The sequence below is a fragment of the Amia ocellicauda genome, chromosome 20, assembly GCF_036373705.1.
Source record: "Amia ocellicauda isolate fAmiCal2 chromosome 20, fAmiCal2.hap1, whole genome shotgun sequence".
Classification (NCBI taxonomy): Eukaryota; Metazoa; Chordata; class Actinopteri; order Amiiformes; family Amiidae; genus Amia; species Amia ocellicauda.
Genome location: NC_089869.1, coordinates 21332172 through 21353253, shown reverse-complemented (window position 1 = coordinate 21353253; position 21082 = coordinate 21332172). Strand labels below are relative to the sequence as shown.

The 21082-nt window shown below is 44.8% G+C and overlaps 1 protein-coding gene across 1 annotated transcript in view; it reads left to right on the top strand.

Moving 5' to 3' along the window:
• The window catches only part of LOC136716020 (glutamate receptor ionotropic, delta-1), a 272217-nt gene that overhangs the window by 236704 nt on the left and 14431 nt on the right, over nucleotides 1-21082 (top strand). The window contains exons 9-12 of the mRNA XM_066693493.1: nucleotides 4435-4536; nucleotides 6028-6225; nucleotides 6332-6671; nucleotides 7977-8115. Coding sequence (XP_066549590.1) covers nucleotides 4435-4536; nucleotides 6028-6225; nucleotides 6332-6671; nucleotides 7977-8115 — 779 coding nt within the window. The remainder of the gene's footprint in view (nucleotides 1-4434; nucleotides 4537-6027; nucleotides 6226-6331; nucleotides 6672-7976; nucleotides 8116-21082) is intronic.

Sequence of the window (21082 nt, the reverse complement as noted above, 5' to 3'; positions counted from 1 at the left end):
CTAAAATAAGTAGCTCTAATGTTTGGAAGCAGCAGTACCAAGCAATGGCCTTTGTTTGGAATAAATCGGACGTAATTCGCTCCAGGTTGGTGCAACAGCACGCATGGTATTTAAAACGAAGTGTATTTAATTACACTGCACAGCATAACCAAGACACTATTACAAAGAAGCACAAATCACAAAATGAATCCAGAGGGTTGTAGTTAACACGAGCTTTATATTTAATGAAGATCCGAAATGCTTCTTGCTCCGCAGATTATAAGCGATGTTTCTCCCCAAGAGTTCGATGTAAATAATGAAGAAAACGTCTCCCTTGTTGTAAGTCTGATCGAGACTCAGAAACACGACTAATTGCTTTCATAAATGTTTTAGACCTAAATCATTCATAATGGGAGAAGGATTTGGGAGGAAAAAAAGGAAGAAACAAAAGCATGTTTGTCCTTCTGATGCGCTTTTCTCATTCGCCCTCCTCAGCACGGGCCTCATGGTCCGGGACTCCAAGGACGGCGTCTCTTTGCAGAGCCCACAATGCAGGGAAACACTCAATATTTAATAAAGCTATCAACCTTTGGAGTTCAGAGTTAGGCTCCTTTCTTAAATTAACCTGCCAGGAAGAAAGTTGGAGCTGCCCCCCCACCCCCTGTACTTGAAATTATTTTCTTTTGTTGATGTTTCATTCGCTCTCCCTTTTACCTTTATTGAGAATCGCTGCTGTTTGTGCAGCCGAGCCGGCGCTGAATTGAGCTGCATTTCTGTGCTGGAGCTTCGTGTGGGAAGAGCTGTCGTGCGGGGGGGTCCTGTCCGTGTCGTGGGGGATACAGACGTCCGCCCTCTGTGTGAGTCTGAGCAGCAAATAGAGGTAATGAGTGACGGCCCAGATCTAGACCATTTTCCCATTCGTATGAGAGCTGCTCGGGATCCCTGTCTCGTGTGGTTTATGAGAGCAGTCAGGGCTCGGCGCTGCACAGCTGTTTGTCATTCATGCCCTCATCAATCTCCGGCTCGCAGACCCAAGGGTACTCAGGACTCGACGTGTTGCTTTGGCGCACAAGCATCTCCTCGCATTCCACCTGAAATATATTCCAATCAACAAGCACTCCAGGAAAATAAATAGTCTCCCCCACTTAAGTGCTTCGTTTGAACTTTGCTTACACCACCGCACGACGTGGAAAACGATCCGAAATTAATAACGTCGTTGCATCCCCCCCCCCCTCTCTCTCTCTGAGTGTGTTCATGGGCTGTTACACCCGATTGTACTGATGCGCCAAACCCAGACTTTTAGACCTGCGCCCGTTTAGCTGCATGAATTCAATGACTCGGTTGCCTGAATGTTGTCGGTCTGCGATCGTATTTAACACATGAGTCACTGGAGTCGGGATGTTATTAATAGGTGACCTGTGGGGAGACGTCACAGGGAAGAGGCGGTGTGTTTAACCGGTGAGGAGACGGCCCGGCCCGGAGGCAGAGTTCGGTGCCGTCGTGTTGTCGAAGCTCGAGTCTGATCTCAAACACAAAGTAGAGATAAAATGGCTGATCTGTGGAGTCAGTTTATCAATTTGTTCACAGTTTTACAACTTTTTTCTGCGTGATTTATTAAGTTGTGTGAACAGTTTCTCTGTTCAAAATGTTGTGGAGAATTATACAATTATAAACTGTGCAAACAATCAGATTTGGTGAGACCCTTTGCTGATAATGTGACGGCCATTGTTTTTAAGGAGAGGGGGTACAAAGAACAACTGGCTACCATTAGCAAAAAGTACTTATTTTTGCATTTTTATTTTTATTTTACATATGTATATACGTATGTATTTTAGTGGTGTGCTGCACGATTATTTTAATAGTTGGTTTGAATTTTTTCTGATCTGTTGATTGATTGATTACAATTTTTTTATTTGTAATTTAATCGTGGCACCCTTACTAGATGATATCCTGTAATATCCCCTGAGGGACTGTTTGCTATTACGCAGGTGTACTGTATTTTATCACTACAATGAAACAAAATAAACCATGAATGTCAAATATCATCACAACTACCAAAAGTACTCGAATAAAAAGGCATCGCATCCACTTCATGACACTCAGTAGAGTTTTTATACAACAAACAAACCAGACATGAACAAAAATACAAATACAGAGAAAGCGACACTCAGCACCGAAAATACTAAACAACAACAACTATCAAATGCATTTACGTTTTCAATTAACAATATGTGCATTTGACAGGTACAATGAATAACTGTCAACATTAATACATAAATAGGATTTAAGCAAATCAAGATTCACTGCCTGATTGGTCCACATTACAGAGCGACCGTATGTGAATGTATCGTTTCGATTAATTATCCCGGCTCTGATGTGTTACTTTATTATTTTAAAGAAACATGTTTTGAGTGGACACCGGCGACCTGCATATAACAAATCAATCTCTACTGACTGTGGGTTTGCAGAGGGACCAGGATGTAGCTAAACGTCCGTCTGTTCGGCTGCAGACTCGTGCTCCTCGTAGCCTCGGGTCACCCAGCAGCCAGAGCATCTCTGTCCAGCGACACGGTTCAATTATAAACATACAGGGGCACTGCGCTGTGTCGGGCCCGGGCAGGACTGAGGTGAATCTAAGTGTGGGCGGGCAGGACGCTCTGGGCAAACAGGCTGCTATTTCAGACGAGCGCAGTTCTGCCCTTGAGTATCGGGCTGTGTCCGTTCAGTGGGCATGAGCGATGGATAATGCGGTCAGCCCGGGAAGGACGACGGTTCGCTGGATCTTCTTCCTTGGAATTTTAATTCGCATTAACTCACAAGCAGTGATTCCTCAAAAAAGAAATAAAGAAGGACAGAAAAAGAAAGACAGGCTGTGTTGCTACACTGCTAGGATTTATTGCATTACAAATACAGCCCTTCCATAATTGCACATCATTAACTGTTTTTACCTCTTGGGTGCAGAAGGGCACTTTAACAAACCTGTGATTGTTTGTCTGAAGGCTTTTACTTACTTACTTATTTTTGTCTTCTGGTTTGATGTCCCTGACGCTTCCAATGCCGAAATCTTTAAATGTTCACAAATCTGCAAACTTACAGAGATGCAGAAACTTTGCTACGCTGTGGCACAGGGGTCCGAGTCTCGCCCGGGCCGGTACCCCCAAGATCTCCACATGAAGGTGTGCACAGAAACTCCTGCGTGAGGTTGATACCTGAGACAATGCCGGAGACGCAGTAATATATGGACTAGTATATAAATGTCATTCTTCAGGAAATATGCCTCCGAAGAGTAATTCAGTGTCAGAGTCTGAGCAGCTGTGAACAATGTGTGTGCGCCCTCATATTCCGGAGTACGTTGTGGAAAACAAATACATTTTCAACTAATGTAATGTTTAAACAAAATGCTTTGTTTTTCCACACAAACACAGCGTACTTTATTGTGTTTCATTAAAATGTAAATTTTCCTCGAATCTACATTGACATTAGTATATTCCTCATGTGTGGCAACACGGCCTGCGTTCCGTTATTGCACACCTACACGCGCATGCGAGGGAATCTGCGTAATCTGATTCTCGGGTTATTGAATTGGAATCCAATAACAGAATAATGCAGTTCCCCCTCAAATTCCCCCTAATTTCCAGCAAATACTTTAAAATAAATAATGAAATACATACATATGTAAATAAATGTTTGTATTTGTTTATCCATTCATTTGTTTATTCAATCGTTCCCTGTCATCGCGGTACACCTGATCGCACTGATGTCACCATATGTTCTTCAGCTCTTTGCGGAGTGAACACCATCTGTGCGGTTAATTGTTTTCAAAGAATCGATATTTGTTGTCCTTGCACCGTGGCGAGGACGATTGACCCGGGACCCGGAGCTGGGTGAGGGGCGAGGGTGTCTGGGGATCAGGGAGGAAAGACTCCGTTGTCCCCCTCATCTTCCCTCGGTTTCTTTAGCTCAGCAGCAGGTGCGGACTTGGGGGAGAGGGCAGTCTGGTGGCCGTTGCCCGGTCTCCAGTAGAGGTGTTTCTCCCAGACCATCCCAAATTCAAAGCCAGTAACCCGAAAATAGCCATAGGGTACTGCACTGGTTTTGTCGAACCCGGGTGCGATGGTATGGCCGGCAGCAGGCAGTGAGACGAGTGAAACAGTTGCATTTTCTGATGCATTTTCTTGGCGACCATTAGATATCAGCTGTGCGTAATGGGGGCTCAATTTCACAACAAGGCTTTGCATTACAGGAGTAATTTGCAAGTCTTTTATGTAACTAGTAATTTTAGACGCCAGCAGACGAGGAGCAGACGTCTCGTTGACGCACGAGGAGCGGAGCGAGGTGCAGGCGGATGGGTGCCGAGTGCAGGGCGCTGCTTCTGACGGTCGCTCTCTCTCTCTCTCTCTCTCTCTCTCTCTCTCTCTCTCTCTCTCTCTCTCTCTCTCTCTCTCTGTCCCGCAGCTGGCCACCTGGGACTCCAGCCAGGGCCTGAACGGCAGCCTGAAGGAGAGCCGCATCGAGAACGGCATGCAGGGCGTCACAGTCAAAGTGGTGACACTGCTGGTAGGAGCCTTGCCTGCTTTCACACATCAAACACACACGCACACTATACATATGCATCCTGGTCCATATATTTGACTTGTCAGGGTTTGCATGACCAGAAGCATAACATTTCAAAATAAGTGTGTAATGGTGTAATTTTAGTGTAATGACACTTTATTTATGTGTATTCATGTTCCAGTTCACTATAATGGGGGGAAGGGTATTTTTAAAGCCTATAATAAGGCAAGCTAAATAAATTGACCTACCCATGAAGCTTAAAGTACATATCTGTAGCCTGCAGTCCTTACATTTATTGTTAGAAGCCACTTTATACTATTTATAAATCAAAACGTGACAGGATACAGCTTCTTTATTTGCCCGTGTGCCATGATTTGGTCCAGCTCTGTGTGTAATAGCACTGTAATAACGAAATTGATATGATAACATATGCCTTAATAACATCACTCTATTCAGTGATTAAATATTCCCATGAATAGCAATTATTTCTCTTGAGTAAACAGTTTTTATTGTTTTTGTGAAGGAGGTCGTTCGTTCAGAATCATGGTGTATGTGAAGCGATTCTTGCTAAAGCAGAAATAGCTTCTGTTGCCTGTTTGAGATGTTTCTTTGAGCAACAAATCCCTTTGATTAGATTAATGCATTTTAATATGCGCCGGGAATGTTAGTCCTACGTGTTTTCGAACGAGCGCTTGTTTTCAGTCCTGGTTAGCCCAGAGATCGCATCACGTTTTCATTAAGGACGTATTCAAGAAAGGTCTCGACAAATTATGTTTTTATTGCCTCCCATAACCAAGAGGTCTGTCAATGTCCTCCGAGCTACATTAGGTAGGTTATGATCCATCCCTGTTTGAGCCGCACAATCAATGTGGCCGCGCTCGTGCTGTTGACTCCTGCGGCCGCGCGGGATATTGATGGTGCCGCTCACACCGCTGCCTCCTTTGCCGGGGTACGAGCGCCGGCTGCCCTCCCCAAAGATTACCTCCTGACCGGATTATGTGTCTCTGGCATTTCATTTATTCACCTCTAGCTTGGCTGGCTTCAGGCTCAGCTCTTTAATCAAGTCATTAGACACCATCCTGGGATTTCGTTTCCCATTCATCGCAGCCATGACAGTTCTTCCATAAAAACTGCGATAATTTGCCCAGGTAAATAATTCCAAAGGGATGACTTATCATCGGTGCCGCTGCGCTGCCGGACACGGGTCACCACGCGCTCAAGAGCCACTTTATTTAAATCGCATTCGACTCCCAAATTTCGCAGCTGAACTCAAACAAAGTCGTCGGAAACGGCGCAGGAGTCAGATTGCCACCGGCTCACTACGCACGGTGTCGGAAATGGACAATTACACTTTTTGCGCTGTCATGACTCCGCTGTTTGGTCCGTTGGGATGCAGCACAGACAGGTGATATCTCTATATAAGGGTGTTGCACTATTATCTACAGGGTTTGAGTGTCTGTGGTGTTGTTTTTCAATGCCATCCCCGTCCTGTAGGAGGAGCCCTTCATCATGGTCGCCGAGAACATCCTGGGACAACCCAAACGCTACAAGGGCTTCTCCATCGATGTGCTGGATGCGCTGGCCAAGAGCCTGGGATTCAAGTACGAGATATATCAGGTGTCCGACGGCAAGTACGGCACGCAGCTCCCCAACGGCTCCTGGAACGGCATGATCGGCGAGCTCATCAACAAGGCAAGGGCCACCTTCACGGCACTCTCATGATCCCCAACCCCCCCTTTACACGGCTGTAAGCGATCTCAGAGGCTGTCCCCCTCTCACTGTGTGTTTGTCTCCACAGAGGGCTGACCTGGCCATCTCCGCCATCACCATCACGCCGGAGCGGGAGAACGTGGTGGACTTCAGCAAGCGCTACATGGATTACTCGGTGGGCATCCTGCTGCGCAAGCCTGAGGAGAAGATCAACATCTTCTCGCTGTTCGCACCCTTCGACCTGGCCGTGTGGGCGTGCATCGCCGCCGCCATCCCCGTGGTCGGCGTCCTCATCTTCATGCTGAACCGGATGCAGGCGGTGCGGACGCAAAACCCCCCCGGACACCAGCCGCCACCCCCCACGCCCTCGATGTCCACCTCCCTGCACAGCGCCATCTGGGTCGTGTACGGGGCTTTCGTACAGCAAGGTGGGTCGCTGCCCTATACAGTAACCCCATGGTCCAAACACACGACAGTGGGGCGACAAACAGCAGGGAATCTGCCCAGTCAAATCTGACACACAAGCTCGGGGTCCAGAGTCTCAATCCATGGCGCACAATCAACCAGAGTGCCCAGCTCGCACCGAAGACTAATGTCTCTGCCCGCGATGGCGATTAAATTAACATATTTTTATTAATATTAATATTATTTTGTTATATATCTATAAACTCACTGTTGTGGGGAAATAAAACCTAATTTGCCATGGTGTATCCGAGGCCGATTACCGATTAGCGTCCCGGCCCAGCAGTGCGCGGCAAAGGTGCCTTTGAGTGAAGAAACATGAGATCTTCTGGTCCGTTTCCAAGAATGGCAGAGAGGAATAAACGACTACCTCAGCAAGTAATGTTGAACCTGCAGCTGCATCTATTAGAGGTTGGCTCACAGCCGGCGAACCTAACAACCAGTGATTATAATGTGGGGAACAATATTCCCCAGGTTCTTTGCATTATTAACATCCAAGTTCCTGTGTTCAGTGTTTAAAAATAGTCATGCAAAGAATAATATGGCCTAAGTAATTTCCTGCACAGTTTAGATGTTGTTTTTCGCTTCTTTCTCAGTAGTTAATATACGTTTTAATATACAGAATGCACAAACAGATTTGATTTGTCCGTTGAGGTGATACGTGATGAAGTACCGTTTATCACACCGCTGTTGTACGGCTGAACGTGTACAACTGTGTCTTGCAAAAAATCAACAGCCGACACAATTGTTTCCCTTTCGTGTTCCTCAGTCGAGTGTCTGTCTGACACCGGCCTCCGCGCCTGTCCGTCTTGAGACCCCCTCGGCCGCCGCCGCCGCAGCATGGACCACCTTCATTACGGACATGAAGCGCCGTTAACTCCTGACCCGCTCTGGACTCGTTCCAACCTCCTCACCACGCCGCTCGCTTCCCACACAGTTATTGTCGACACACTGCGGTGGATACAACTGCGGCATCCATTTTAACATCTTTCTAATTCCCCCTAATTATCCTTCTGTGACTCGGCTGCCAGGGCGAGGAAATTTATACGGACGTTTCGCATCTGGTTGACTTTTGTTTGTTTGTTTTTTAACAGATGTTTTGTATATATACATATCTATCAAAACGCAGTGGCGTCAGTCTCAGTGCGTTCTCTGTGAAGCTGGATCTCGAGTGAAGATGCCCGACACGGGGTAGGACGTCCCTCCGTCCCCCAGTGGAGAGCGGGGACGTCTCCCGGCCTTGCGGAGTGACGCTGTCCTTCTCGTTGCAGGGGGCGACTCCATCGTGAGCTCGATGGCGCTGCGCATCGTCATGGGAAGCTGGTGGCTCTTCACTCTGATCGTCTGCTCGTCCTACACGGCAAACCTGGCCGCGTACCTCACCGTCTCCCGGATGGACAACACCGTGCGGTACGTTGCTTTGTCATCTTTGCACGCACACACACACGCATGCACGAACGCACACACAGGCACGCATTTCCTGACAGGGACAGCCTCAGTCTTCGTTCTGTTTCTCTTGCCAGGACAGGGTTTACAACCTGCTCCTCCAGGCCTCCCCCCCCCAGCCCAATAAAGTGTTGTCTTGTGATGCGTTTCTCTCTGTTAACACTCCCCTGCAGTTTATACGGCGCTTTATATTAACAGTAATTCCCTCCAACACAGCCTTTTAGCACCTTTTATATCCCTTCGTTGTTAGTGTTAATGGTCCTCGACTTCGCAGCTTGCCATTAATTGACAAAGCAGGTGTTGAGCCACTGGTAAATGGCTTTTAAGATATAGATTATTGTTTAATTAACAGCGTGTTAATGTATAATTTACCAAGTGGGGGTTGCGTGTCAGACACCGTCGCGCTTTGCCCCTCCGTGCCAGTAGGTGTCACTAGGAGGAATCTGAGCCACCGTAATGAGAACTGACTGGTTTTGAGTGCAACACAAAGCTTGGGGGGGGGGGCGAATCCCTGTACGTGTCAGTGCCTGACACCCGACCCCCCGTCTCCTCCCCGACAGCAGCCCGTATTTGATAATCATAATGTGCTTTTTATGCGTGGAGTTGGACTTATTTGTTGTTCATTAGCTTGGAATCCAAGGAGATTTTTTGGGAAGCTCATATTTTGCAAAGCCATCGAAATGCAATTGCTTGCCATCAAAGAAAGCTTGTAAGTGATAAACACTGCGTCTGGCAGGGGCTCTCTGGGACCCTTGTGTTTGTTTGCAGCCCCCCTCTCTAATTCTGCCACGGTCAGCTTCCAACACCTTGGTCACACGGGGCCGAATTCACAGTGATCGACAGAAAATTAAACACCATCCTGGCAAATCAAGACCACCATGTTACTAAGTATTATCTCCTTTCTCTTTCTGTATACATATATATCCCCCCACACACAGGCATATAACACGCTGAGCACTTTCACAGATGCCCACAGTTCCCCTCTGATCTGCATAGATTTTCTGTTCATTTTTGTATTTATTTCTGCTATTTGCTCGTTCCTGTGTTTGCTCGTTTTATATGTGTTGAGCTGATAGTGATGTTTGATAGCTTATGCTGATGTTGTGCAAATACTTTGAGGAGGCGAGAAATGGAAAGATTAGCGATCCGGCCTCTTGGTGCTGATGGCACTGTGCTCCACCGCTGGGGGTCCTGTTTGCGAACGGGCTGGGGAAGTGCGTAGCACCTGCCGTCCAAGAAGGATGATTGTGGTTAAAGAGCTCACTGTGGTAGCAGTTCACTGGCGTTACCGTTGTTAGTACGGCCTCCTGCTTGATGACATTGGCCAGTGTCCCCCGCCCCGATTAAAACAATACAACCTGTCTCACTGGAATGGTAGTGAGAGCAGAGATAATGAGGCAGGAATGTATACCAATGCTGCGTTACAGCTTTCCTGTAATTAGACTTTATTATTTTTGTGTTAAATCCGTTAAGGTTTTGTGTTGTATTGTGCTGCTGTGGTCGTTAAGATGGTCTAATCTTAATATTTTTAGATGTATTCGGTAATTCTTAATGTGGCAAACAAACACTACAAGCAAATGCATCTGGGCAGCGGTGCCATTATGGTTGTGCGTCAATGCAGAGGTCTCTGTGAAAAGCTCTCTGCTCTGACATTAGCGATGCCGCTCCATTCCACTGATAATGGGCCTTGCCGTGCGTGACGTAAACCTTGCTTTCTTTAAAATCCACCGTCTCTGGCGGTGTGCGCCTCCTTAATGTGTTTGTGCCAGGCTTCACACAAAGCAGGCGCTCGACAACAGCTGCTGCATACGATATTTGGAGGATCTTCGCGGCCGCACCTGCCCCCCGGATTCCCAGCGAGCAATTAATCTATCATGTACAGAACGAGCCGTGTGACGTTAAGAACTGCCTCCCCACCGCAGAGAGAGGACATGGCAAACAGAGAGGGACTTTATATTAGGCTAACTAAACCCCGCTGCCAAATAAATGGCTGGTGGTAAGCTGTTTCAAATGATTTAAGCCAATAAAACAATAACACGTTCATTAAATAAATAAGAATGAACAGACAAAAGCATAAAATGGAGGAAACTGGCATCTGCACGGGCATCGGCTTCCCATCTTTTAATTTTAATAATGGCTACAGTCATTGTTGTCAGCCAGCAGCTGTGCCCGGGAGTCTGACTCCGGTGCTATTGATTTCTCTGTGCCAATCTGATGATGTATTCGGGTCCAGCAATCGGCCCAACCTGCTGCGGCTGAGCAGCAAAGAAAGTACAAATCCCCCAAATGAATGAATCCCACAGCTTAGAATATGGAGGCTCTAGGACCCTGGGGGTTGAGGAAGGTGCACTCCATCTTGGGTAAGGAGGCTGAAGTCAAGGCGGCCATGTTGGTAGAGGCTAATTGATTGTTGTGGGCTTAATGGGATGATTGGAGACACTTGGTCACAATCACTTAAAAGCACATGAGGAACAAAAAGAACAGAGAGAAGGGAGAACAAAAGAAAATATTTTTGTAGCTGGATGAAGAAGACAGAAATTTTGTTTTTTCAGGGGAAACAGGCCTAGCTGTCAAAAGTGAGTTCAATTGGTCTTTGTGAACTTGAAATTCCGAAGATGGGTTTTGTATGTTTGTTTGTTTTGTTCAGAAAATGTGTAATAAAAACACGCCATTGCGAACCTCATACCTGTGTGTTTTTCTGGCGTTTGAAGAAAGAAGTGAGAGTCTGGAAAAATCGATCAGCTACAGGTTTAGTCAAGCAGATACATCACATGTATGTATTTGTTAGTTTTTTTGAATGGATAGCGGGAGTCCTTTCCAATACAAAAATGCCAAAGAGCAGTGGTACCTTTCTTTCTTTTTTCTCTCTGTTCATTTGGAGAAGCGTGTGTGTGTTATGCAGTCTAACACTCTCCGTGTCTCCTATGGCTCCATTTGCACCACAGGTATCCCAGTCAGGCACCCGGCGCCCATGTGGTTTAAAGTGCTGTAAATTCATGCTTGTTTTCCCTCTGAAATCCTTATAACCGCTTAGAGACAGTAAGAGCCACAGTGGGGAGAGGGCAGGAGCTATTGAAAAGTAATTGCAACACTAATGGGCTGGTATTTATTGTTTGTTAGTTTATTTGCAGATGTGACTTGGGTTACACCGGAAACATGCCAAAAAACATTACAAAAGTGCAGTAATACAATCAATAACACAATTAGTGCACATCCCAGAACAGTCAGCTAACGAGTATTCCCTCTGCCACCAGATTGATGGTTTTGGTCGATCATTTCAGCCACACAGAGCAAGGACAATGTTGGGGAGCAGATTTATAGAGCTGCAGTGCTGTGAACACCTATGTAAAATATGTCACTTTACCCTCATAGAAAAACGCGTCATACGAGGGTGTGGTGAAACCGTTCGACATTGGGAAGTGTAGCTGTTTGCAGCTCTGAACACACAACCGGAGTGATCTGTTGCTATGAATAACTGCATGTTTGATCACAACACATAACAGATGGCTTTGACTTAATTATATCGAAATAATAACATTTTCAGGTTCTCGGGCTTGTAGTTTTGTGGAAACTAAGCTTTCGTTTTATTATTCTTTTTAAAATTGACATTAAGAGCCATCTGTTAATATGCACTTCACTGGAAAGCTTGTGTGTCTTTCTCTGCCACCTTCACTATGAAACCCAGTGTGTGTGAGCCGGTGAACGCCCAAGTACTGAGCACAGGGGGGACTGTCGATGTGTTACACTGAGTGTGCATGTGGTATTAGACACAAAAACAGCAACGCAAAGTGTGGGGGAAAATATATGTGTGTGTGTGTCAGATACAGCTATTTTTATGCTGAAATCAAATAAATCAAGCAGTAATTTAAGGATTGCAAAGAGGATGTTTTTTATTCTTGTTTGGCAACCCCACAGACACACAATTAAGGTATTCAGTGTGTGTGCGTGTGCGTGTGTCAGTATGTATGTCTATGTTTTGGAATTTGTGTGTGTATTTAAAAGACACTGCATCAGTTCCCAATTTCGGCAGTATCCCTTCACTCTAAGCACGATGTCACAGCTCTTCACAATGAGTTATTCTTCATAATGACTTAGAAAGTGTTACGCATGTAGTTACACATGTTACACAAACAACTGTCTACAGGAACACGTGTCACAGCCAGGGGATGTGAAAAGCCTCCATTCAGACCCTCCTGTTTGGCTTCCAACTACACAGATCTGTTATATAAACACGACGACTAAAACGCATTCTTTGCTGAATTGGAAATTCTCTCGCTAATGATATTTAAAGAGCTGTAATGTTTGCTTTTTGTGCCGTGCAAAGATTTAGAGGACATAACAGAATTACCTTCACCAGATTGTATCTCTGTTTCAGCCAAAATGCATCAATTATTAAAAGAATAAATAAATACACTTGAAATATCCTGGGTTGTGATTATTTAAACACCCCAGCAGAGTTTCTGAACAAGGCCAGTGCCATCTCTCCAGCCAATTATTGCACAATGGAAATTCAATTTATTCCATGATAAAGCATTACATTGGATGTCTTTAACTGTGTTACAGTGTTTTAATTATCTTACTAGGTGTGTTCAGGGGCGATTCATACGGTTGTTTGTTTAGCCAAATTCTCACTGGCTCTGAATTTATTTGTGTGACCGGTCAATATCAAACAAAACGTGTTTGTTAGATTTTTATTTCATCTTTGCACTGAATTATTTCCATGTGAGCGTAATAGTCTGTGGCCTAATCCACGGACTTGTTTATCTGTTAGTTCTGAATCGGCCCACCGTGAACGGAGCTGTAAAGCTGTTTCTGATTATCGCAATTCAACACAAAATGCATTGACTTCCAGGAGGCTCTGAGCGCACAATGGTATGTCTTTGCTTGCATTCGCGTTATCTTTGTCTCCTGATTTACATGCACCTGCACTGTGTTTGCCGCGTGGCGCATGTATACGGCAAGATGGCCCATCATAGATAAAGCAAACCGAGAGAGGAGATATTTCACTTTATCCCGCAGCAATCTCCACAAAAGACATATGGCTTCTTCGTGGCAGAGACTTTTCTCTTCCTTCCTGTACTGCTTAGCTCAAGCCTCTCCTCTCTGAATGGCAGCCGCGATGTAGTGCATTTCAGCCATGTCTACCACTCTGAGATAAGTCTCTCTTCTCACTTTCCCATGTGTTGCCCGAGGGGGTAAAGAGGAGAAATCTGCTGTGCCTGAGACCAGAGACCCCGATAGTCTCAGTACTAGCAGATCTCTGAAAAGCATCGCCAGGTTTCCACAAAGGTTTAATCATACTTGTCTTGTGACTTGTGGAAATGGAAAGGAAATTCGGTCAGGACAAGACAGACAGGCCGAGGCTGTTTTATCTCCGCTTTATTTTTCTCGCAGAGATTATTTCCGCCCCGAGGAGTCCTTTAAACCCTGACAGGCAGTGGGAAGTCAGAAATCTGTGCTGTTTTTTTCCAGAGAGCGTTCAGATTGCTGTTATTGTCTCTAACGAAGTGCGACTTCCCAAATTCAGCCCAGAAACCGGGGAGGGGACCCCCTGCGGCACGAACTGTTCTTTTTTGTGTGCGTGTCCCATATTTACGGCAGCTTAACATCACTGCAACGTGTCACTTAACTTCATTTTAGGTCAACGTCAATTTCACGATCTGTCAAGCCCGCCACAGCTGATCCCTGAAAGGTGTTAAGATTAATTTATATTTTCTTTAATGCAAATGGTTGTTACTTGACATTTGAGCTGAGTATCTTCTGTGACTATTGGTTTGTGTTTCCGTTCTGTATTTTCCCATCAGCACAGCTGTGCCACTCATTGTTTTCAGTAGGTTCGGTGCAATCCTAATTACCGTGTATGCTGTATTCTGCAATGGGAGGGCGGGAGACTTTGCCGCGCCACACTAGGTTGTGTAAACATCTCCACAGAGTTGGCGCTGCACATGACATTGTTCATAACCAGGACAGGGATTTATACAGTGCCCTGTTTAGTGCTGAGTCTCCTCCCACATAAAGGGTTAATGGAGCGAGCTGTGCATATCGAAGAGATACGGATGTGTGTCGAGGACACTGTACCTCGGCATTTCCCACACTGTCTTTAACAGCCTTTCACTCTGAAGCAGATCACGGTGAGCGGAGACTGACCTGAACCCGAACGTTTCTTTACAAGAGATGTGCTCACCATCAGCGTGGCCTTAAGTGATCGCTGACGCACATGTACATACGTGTTCCCTTGTTGCTGGGTTCCAGTTTGTGGTTAATCTTTCATTGGGTGAGTACGGAGTGGTTTGAGATTAAGAGCTAGCAGAGAGAGTCTCCTAATACATTTTTGTGGCACAGAGGGAGAGAGAAAATAAATATATATATATATATAAAACAAGAGCTTTTACAACTTCCCCGGAAGGTGTGTCTAACTAGTGTTTACTCTGACATCCGCTTAGTAAAACTACTCAGTCAACCGAAACACCGACCGCCCTGGAGAGCTGTTTCATGTCGCCTGTGCTGACCAACGTGAGCGAGGGTTTGCTAATCTACTTAAGACCAAAGTGTCCCGCTGCTTTCTGGAGGTTCACGATACCGCGTCTTCCTCGATGCGATTTGTCCCTTTTCAGCCCATGTTGGATGTTGTGCGACGATTATCATCCGCAGAACGTTGTCGCCACATGTAGTTATGAAAAAAAATAATAATCAGCTTTGCTCTGTATTTGAAGTCCGTGTACACCAGGCCGAGATAAGAGTCTTAAGAGTTGGGTAGAGATGGTTCAGTTTTTCTCTCTGTAATTATAGGATTATTATTATTTTGACTTTCTTTCTTGTGTATTTGTTTATTTATTTATTTGGTAATATTCTGTTGACAGCTCCAATCTTTTCATCAGCCGCGAAATACCAGGGGAAGTGACCAGAAACTCTTACGATAACACGAGTTAATAATTCAGAATGTCTGGTCTCTCGGAACGGAGATATGACACACAACCGCCGATAAGCACGGCATATCCATTTACTATTTATGGTGTTTTCATTCACATTTGTTCCGATAAGCTTAATGGACTGGGTTAGGTCGTAGAAATGTCATTAAGGATGAAAAGACTAGGCGGTTCACAGAGCATCGTAGGGAGAGATGAGAAGGGAGATGCATTTTGAAGAAAATTCTGAATTATGTTCGAGAAACGTTCTCTGATGTCCTTCAGCTGTCAGACTCAACCGAAACCGATCTGGACAGAAACTGAGTACCCTGATCAAACGCAACCGGGAAGGAAGTGAAGCCTATTTGAACTGTGATTTTAAAATAAATAAATAAATTACCGTGCAGCAGACATTTGTCTTTATTTTTAGTTTATTCTTTCCACAAAACCTGTCAATAAAAACCCTTTCATGTCAGAGTGAAGTGGCCCCATGTGGGATTTCTCAAGTTTTCCTCATCTAAGGAGACATCTCTCTCTCCTGGACTGTGGTGCTCGATGCCCCGTTCAATTTAGTTCTGCAGACTTGCTCTTCTCCCAAAATATGTCATTAGAATATCTACCGATCAATTTGTTGTATTGATGTATATTTGCATAAGCAGCACAATGCGGATTTTAGCTCTTTTTATAAAGACGCTGTTTTTGGGTTTGATTTCCCCCTGTGTGGAGTTCACAACCTCGGTCTAAACTCTTACACTTGTTACCAGTAAGAATAAACATAACAAAAGTGTCCAATCGAGAGGAGCCCATTCACCCCATCGTGCTCGTTTGGTGTCCAATTTCCATTTGTGTCCCGGGTGCGTGTGTCCCTGCTGACCTGGAAAAGCTCCTCTGGTTTGATGTGGTCGATGTCTTTCATGGTTTTGAAGACTTGGATCAAGTCCCCACGTAGTCTCCTCTGTTCCAGGGTGAAAAGGTTCAGGTCCTCAGTCTCTCAGTAGGACATTCCCTTCAGACCTGGAATAAGTCTGGTTGCTCTCCTCTGAACTGCCTCTAGAGCAGCGATTTATTAATTAAACTGGTGTTTATTACATTGGTGTTATAATTGTTATTAGAGTGGTAATAATAATAACTTAATATAGAGTTGTTTAGTAATTGCATTCATTTTAAGTCCTACTCTCCAATATTAACAGAGACAGATCAGCACACAGTACGGTGTCTTACAGAGCTGCCGGTTCCTCAGCTGCACAGTGAATAATGGAAACATAAAGACCGCTTCTGTGATAAATTATGTATTGCCTTGTTGATTAATTATACAGCATAACAGAACCAGAGCATACAACGCAAGAAATCATGGATTAATCAAAGTAGAAGTGGACATGTACAGAACGAAGCAGTCAGCAATTAGGAGAAACTTCAGAGTTTCTGGTTTCATTTAGTCAAAACTAGTAAAAAACTTTTTATGAACAAAACTGTAGTATTAATCATTGAATATCTCTATGTATGTAAGAAATGACAGAATATAAAGCTGTGTTTGTATCCCATGCATGTGCATCGAGAGGCGTGTTATTCCTGCTCCTTATTGTTAAGGGTGTTCACGTCTATACAGTGACTGCATTAGGCCATTGCTCCATTCAGGAAGGTCTTTGAGACGGGAGTTAATGGACTGTTCTGTTTTCCAGCATGGAGCTGACAAACGCTGCGGACGGGGGGGTTATTGATCGTCTGGCTGGCAGAGCTGTGTGATCGTTTGCATCTAAAATATGTCTTGCAAAATAACCAGGCCTATGTCAGCGGAACTCAGACTTCTGATATAAAGAATTCAGTTAATGTATATATATATAAATATACACATATATCAATGAATTCTGGGATTCCAACTATATAAAACAGTGACACACAACACCACGTGCCACTGAAGCTGAATTGCGGAGTTAATGTTGGCTTCACTGTTTACGTCCTGGAACGAGCATCTTCGGAGACAACAGTGACCGCGTAAACACTGCTTCAGTTCACAACGCAAAAGGAGAAATGAAATGAAAACCAGAGGCACATTACTCACGCTTGCAAGAACAAGAGGTGATGTATAACACCATATTTAATCAGATCTCTGCTTTCTGCTCTTAAAGAGACTGTGAGGAATTGCATCGCTGAACACTGTGCTGTACACATATATAGAAATAATTTGTCTCAGCCTCTGTGTGGTATTTAAGCTGATGTTTTCACAACATGGGAAGACGTGCGATCTCTGGACAGTGATTATGGGGCTGATACACGGCGAATGGGTACACCAACCGATTTGGTGTAATTGTCCCGCTGAGCCGGCACGGCACACGGCAACTGTGCATGAGTGGTGGTCACGTTGCGTTGCTCCGACGAGCGGGAAGAGAGAAAGCTAATACTCGGAGAGACTGAGGGAACTGAACCTTTTCACCCTGGAACAGAGGAGACTACGTGTGGACTTGATTCAAGTCTTCAAAATCATGAAAGGCATCGACCACATCAAACCAGAGGAGCTTTTCCAGATCAGCAGGGACACACACACCCGGGACACAAATGGAAATTGGGCTTCAAGGCATTCAAGACAGAAAACAGGAGACACTTCTTCACACAGAGAGGCGTCACAATCTGAACAAACTCCCCAGCGATGTGGCTGAAGAGACAATTTGGGAACATTAAAAATCAGACTGGATAGGATCCTTCATCACTCAGTTATTAATGGACACCAAACGAGCACGATGGGGCGAATGGCCTCCTCTTGATTGGACACTGTCTTATGTTTACCCTGCTTGCTAATTTGTTTTTTTCTTGACGCAGACTGACACAACTTGCATGAGATATATTTATAAACAAAAGCTTAGCAGCAGTAGAGTGCAGGACCCAAGTTTGTGTTTTATTTATGTACGTATTTATTGATTTGCGTACTTAAATGTTGATGTATGTATTGACTTGTGTTTAATGACATTGCTCAGCTGGGCTGTGCTTCAGTGCGCGACCTGCTCTCTGGCTCTGTGCTGCGCCGTGTTTGTCTGCTGTATCTGTATAAATACGAGCATGTGTTCGGACCTGCTGCGATGGATCTCCCGCTAGGAGGGGCTGGGGCGTCAGATGGCATCACGGCTTCTGATGACAAGCTTTTTGTCAGCTGGCAAAGAGGGGGAATAAAGACCTCCCGAGGAGCTCTGTGCGCTGAGCAGACCCTCTGCCACGCGGCTGCAGGTTCACAAGAGTGCTTTTGAGTAATGAGATGGGCTCTGTTAGTAGTTTGTTTATCAGTTAATTAATTTAGGTTTCAGCTCAGCTTCAGGTTCAGAGTGATCGTGGTCTGATGGCGGCTCTTGTGTTGTTGCAACTCTTGTAGCTTCAGCCTTCTTTTGGTGGCGTATGTCCCTCAGCACCGCCAGTCCCAAGCTTCCACACACCAGTCAATGAAAGTATGCGTCCTCCCGGCTTTTAGCATTGTCTCGGACCACAAAAGCACGGCTTATGTACGTATTCACGCAGAAACCCGAAGCGGACTGCTTAGCTCTCTGCTGTTGTAGCAGTTCAATGCACCCGTGATGGAAACGCTCAGAGCTTCTTGCCCAGAGAGAGTCTCTAATGGTGCAGGCTCTTATGTTGCCGTCTCCGCGTCTCACTGCTCCCGGGGGACGTGACTGGGGCTCCCAGGCGCGCTGCTGGCGAAATCAATCCCACACTTCTCTATTAAGGATGAGGTTTGATGCCACAGACATGCGAGAGCCGGCATTTACACATGTATGCGTTTATTTCCACCTGGAACCATATTTTTAATGCCTTCTGCTAGCAAGACTGTCTCTTTTTTGACATCTGATCTAATGAAGTCTAAGATCGCCTCAGACGCTTGTATTCTCAGTAGGTCAATGCCTCGAGGACTCTGCCCGTGTGGTGGGGTGGGCTTGGGTGCTGAGGTTGGCCAGTTTCATTCGCATATCGAGTTCAGCGGGGCTGGGGTTGGGTGGCAGCTCCGATAATCCTGCCACGGAGGTCGGGAGAGACAGCATTAAATATCGTCTCTGCTGTTGCAAATCGCTATGTTAATTACATTGATTAATAGGGATGATTTTATTATCTCGAGGTATGCAATTGAATTTGCGGAATGTTAAGTGATTTAAATAAATAAAATTAAATCCCCCTTGTGATAGCAGATAATGAACACAAAAGGTAATGTTTTGTAAAGCCGCTAGGATTGTGTAGAGATGCTCTGTGTGCACAATGTACTATTAAAGCATTAATTTTATTAATGTAGGGAATCTGCATCCACCATCCACAGCCAGGATCATTCAAACTGTATCTAAATTTAATTGTAAAGTCATATTGACTGAAAATTAATTAAATAGCACACATTATTAAATAATAATAACAGTAGCATGTCATTCCTTTCACCCATATAAGATTTCACTGGGGGGATGTATTTATTTATTTCCAAAAATACGAATCTGTCCTGTGTACTGAGTGCGTTTATTAATGCTTTGCAAGAGTTGTGTAGATTTGTTATCTTGTTTTTAATTTATTTTCGTCGAAACGTTCAGCGTTTGGTATTCGAAGGTGGGAAAGTATCATATAAAACAATCAATGGTAATAAATAGTTTAATTAACTGGTACAGCTTAATCAGATCCCTCTTGATGGAATTACACCGGTTTATGTTGCTCGGCCTCGTAGGACTTATTATCTGCCTGTTGCAATCGATAGTTTTGAAAGTTGTTTTTTGGTGAAACTCAATTAAAGTGGAGCCGATCCTCTCGTCTCACTGCTGTATCGCATCAGTGCTCTTACACGTGTACAGGGACAGGGAGGGGAGGGAGAGAGATGCACTCTATTATTGGACTACGTTCTGATGCACGTTGACTCTCTGGTGTCACCTCTAGATCGGTTCAGCCTGATAATCCATTGTTCCAGCGCAAAACACTTATTCTTAGAGATTAACGAGAGGAAGTGATGTCGAAGTCGTATTATAAGTGATGTTTGGACCCATTTGTCCGCTGTATGAGTGTGGCACTATTTGCATTTTGTCAGAATGAAATGACTTAATGAACGGAGCCCAGGTTATGTCATCACACGTTACTGTGTTATTATAAGGCCGGTATCTTTTCTGACATGGAGATGGGACTCAGGCACGGGAGGTTTGTTCCAGGAAATCTCTGCTTCCTCTCCCTTCCGAACGTCACGACAGATGACCGACCGCGTGTAACTTGTGTACCAGCTTTCTCTACAACCGCTCGGTTATGACTCCCATCAACAGCCCTGTTGCATTGTGGTTAGGGTCGAGTCTAGGTCCATTAATTATGAACATGAAGAAAATCAAGGATGAGAAAATAAAGATAGAAATATTCCTGCAATAAAACGGTGCGGAGCGTCGTGGTTTATTCCTCTGAAATAATCATGCCAAATTGATGAAGTGTTCTTACACCATGTCACGTGATCTTACACCGCTGAGCAGCAGCCTATATTGCTGTGCATCATGGGAAGGAACTGCTGGAGAAGTTAAACAGAGACTCTTCCATAAAGATCGCAGTGAAACAATATTTTTCAGCCTTGGTAGCTACGGTAAATTAACTAGGCCTCTGATTTCATCTCTCTCCTCTGCGTCGTCCGAAGGCGGGAGGTGTGGTGACGGGGGGGTAGTATAGGGTGTGCAGGACTCCAGTAATACTTTAATTAAACAATGTAAACATAAATGGTCTCATTGTTTGCAACATGTTGTTCTATTTCCAATCCCTGATGTTATATTTGTACTTCAACCTACTTGCTGCTCAGAATGCCAATTAAAATCGCTCACAAAGAATGTCGTTCATTAGCGAGTGAACTGGAGTAACCTCCCATTGAGTAATCTGAGCGGAAATATTTCAAAGTTTCCCAGCAAGCTGTACATATGCTCCCTTACATATGGCTCTGGTCCTTCTGCTTTAATGAGCACCCAAGAGCTCTTTGATAGCGCTGCACAAAGCAATGGATTAACGATTAAAGAAACACAATAAACTCGGGCATAAATCATAAGTAAAGGATGTCT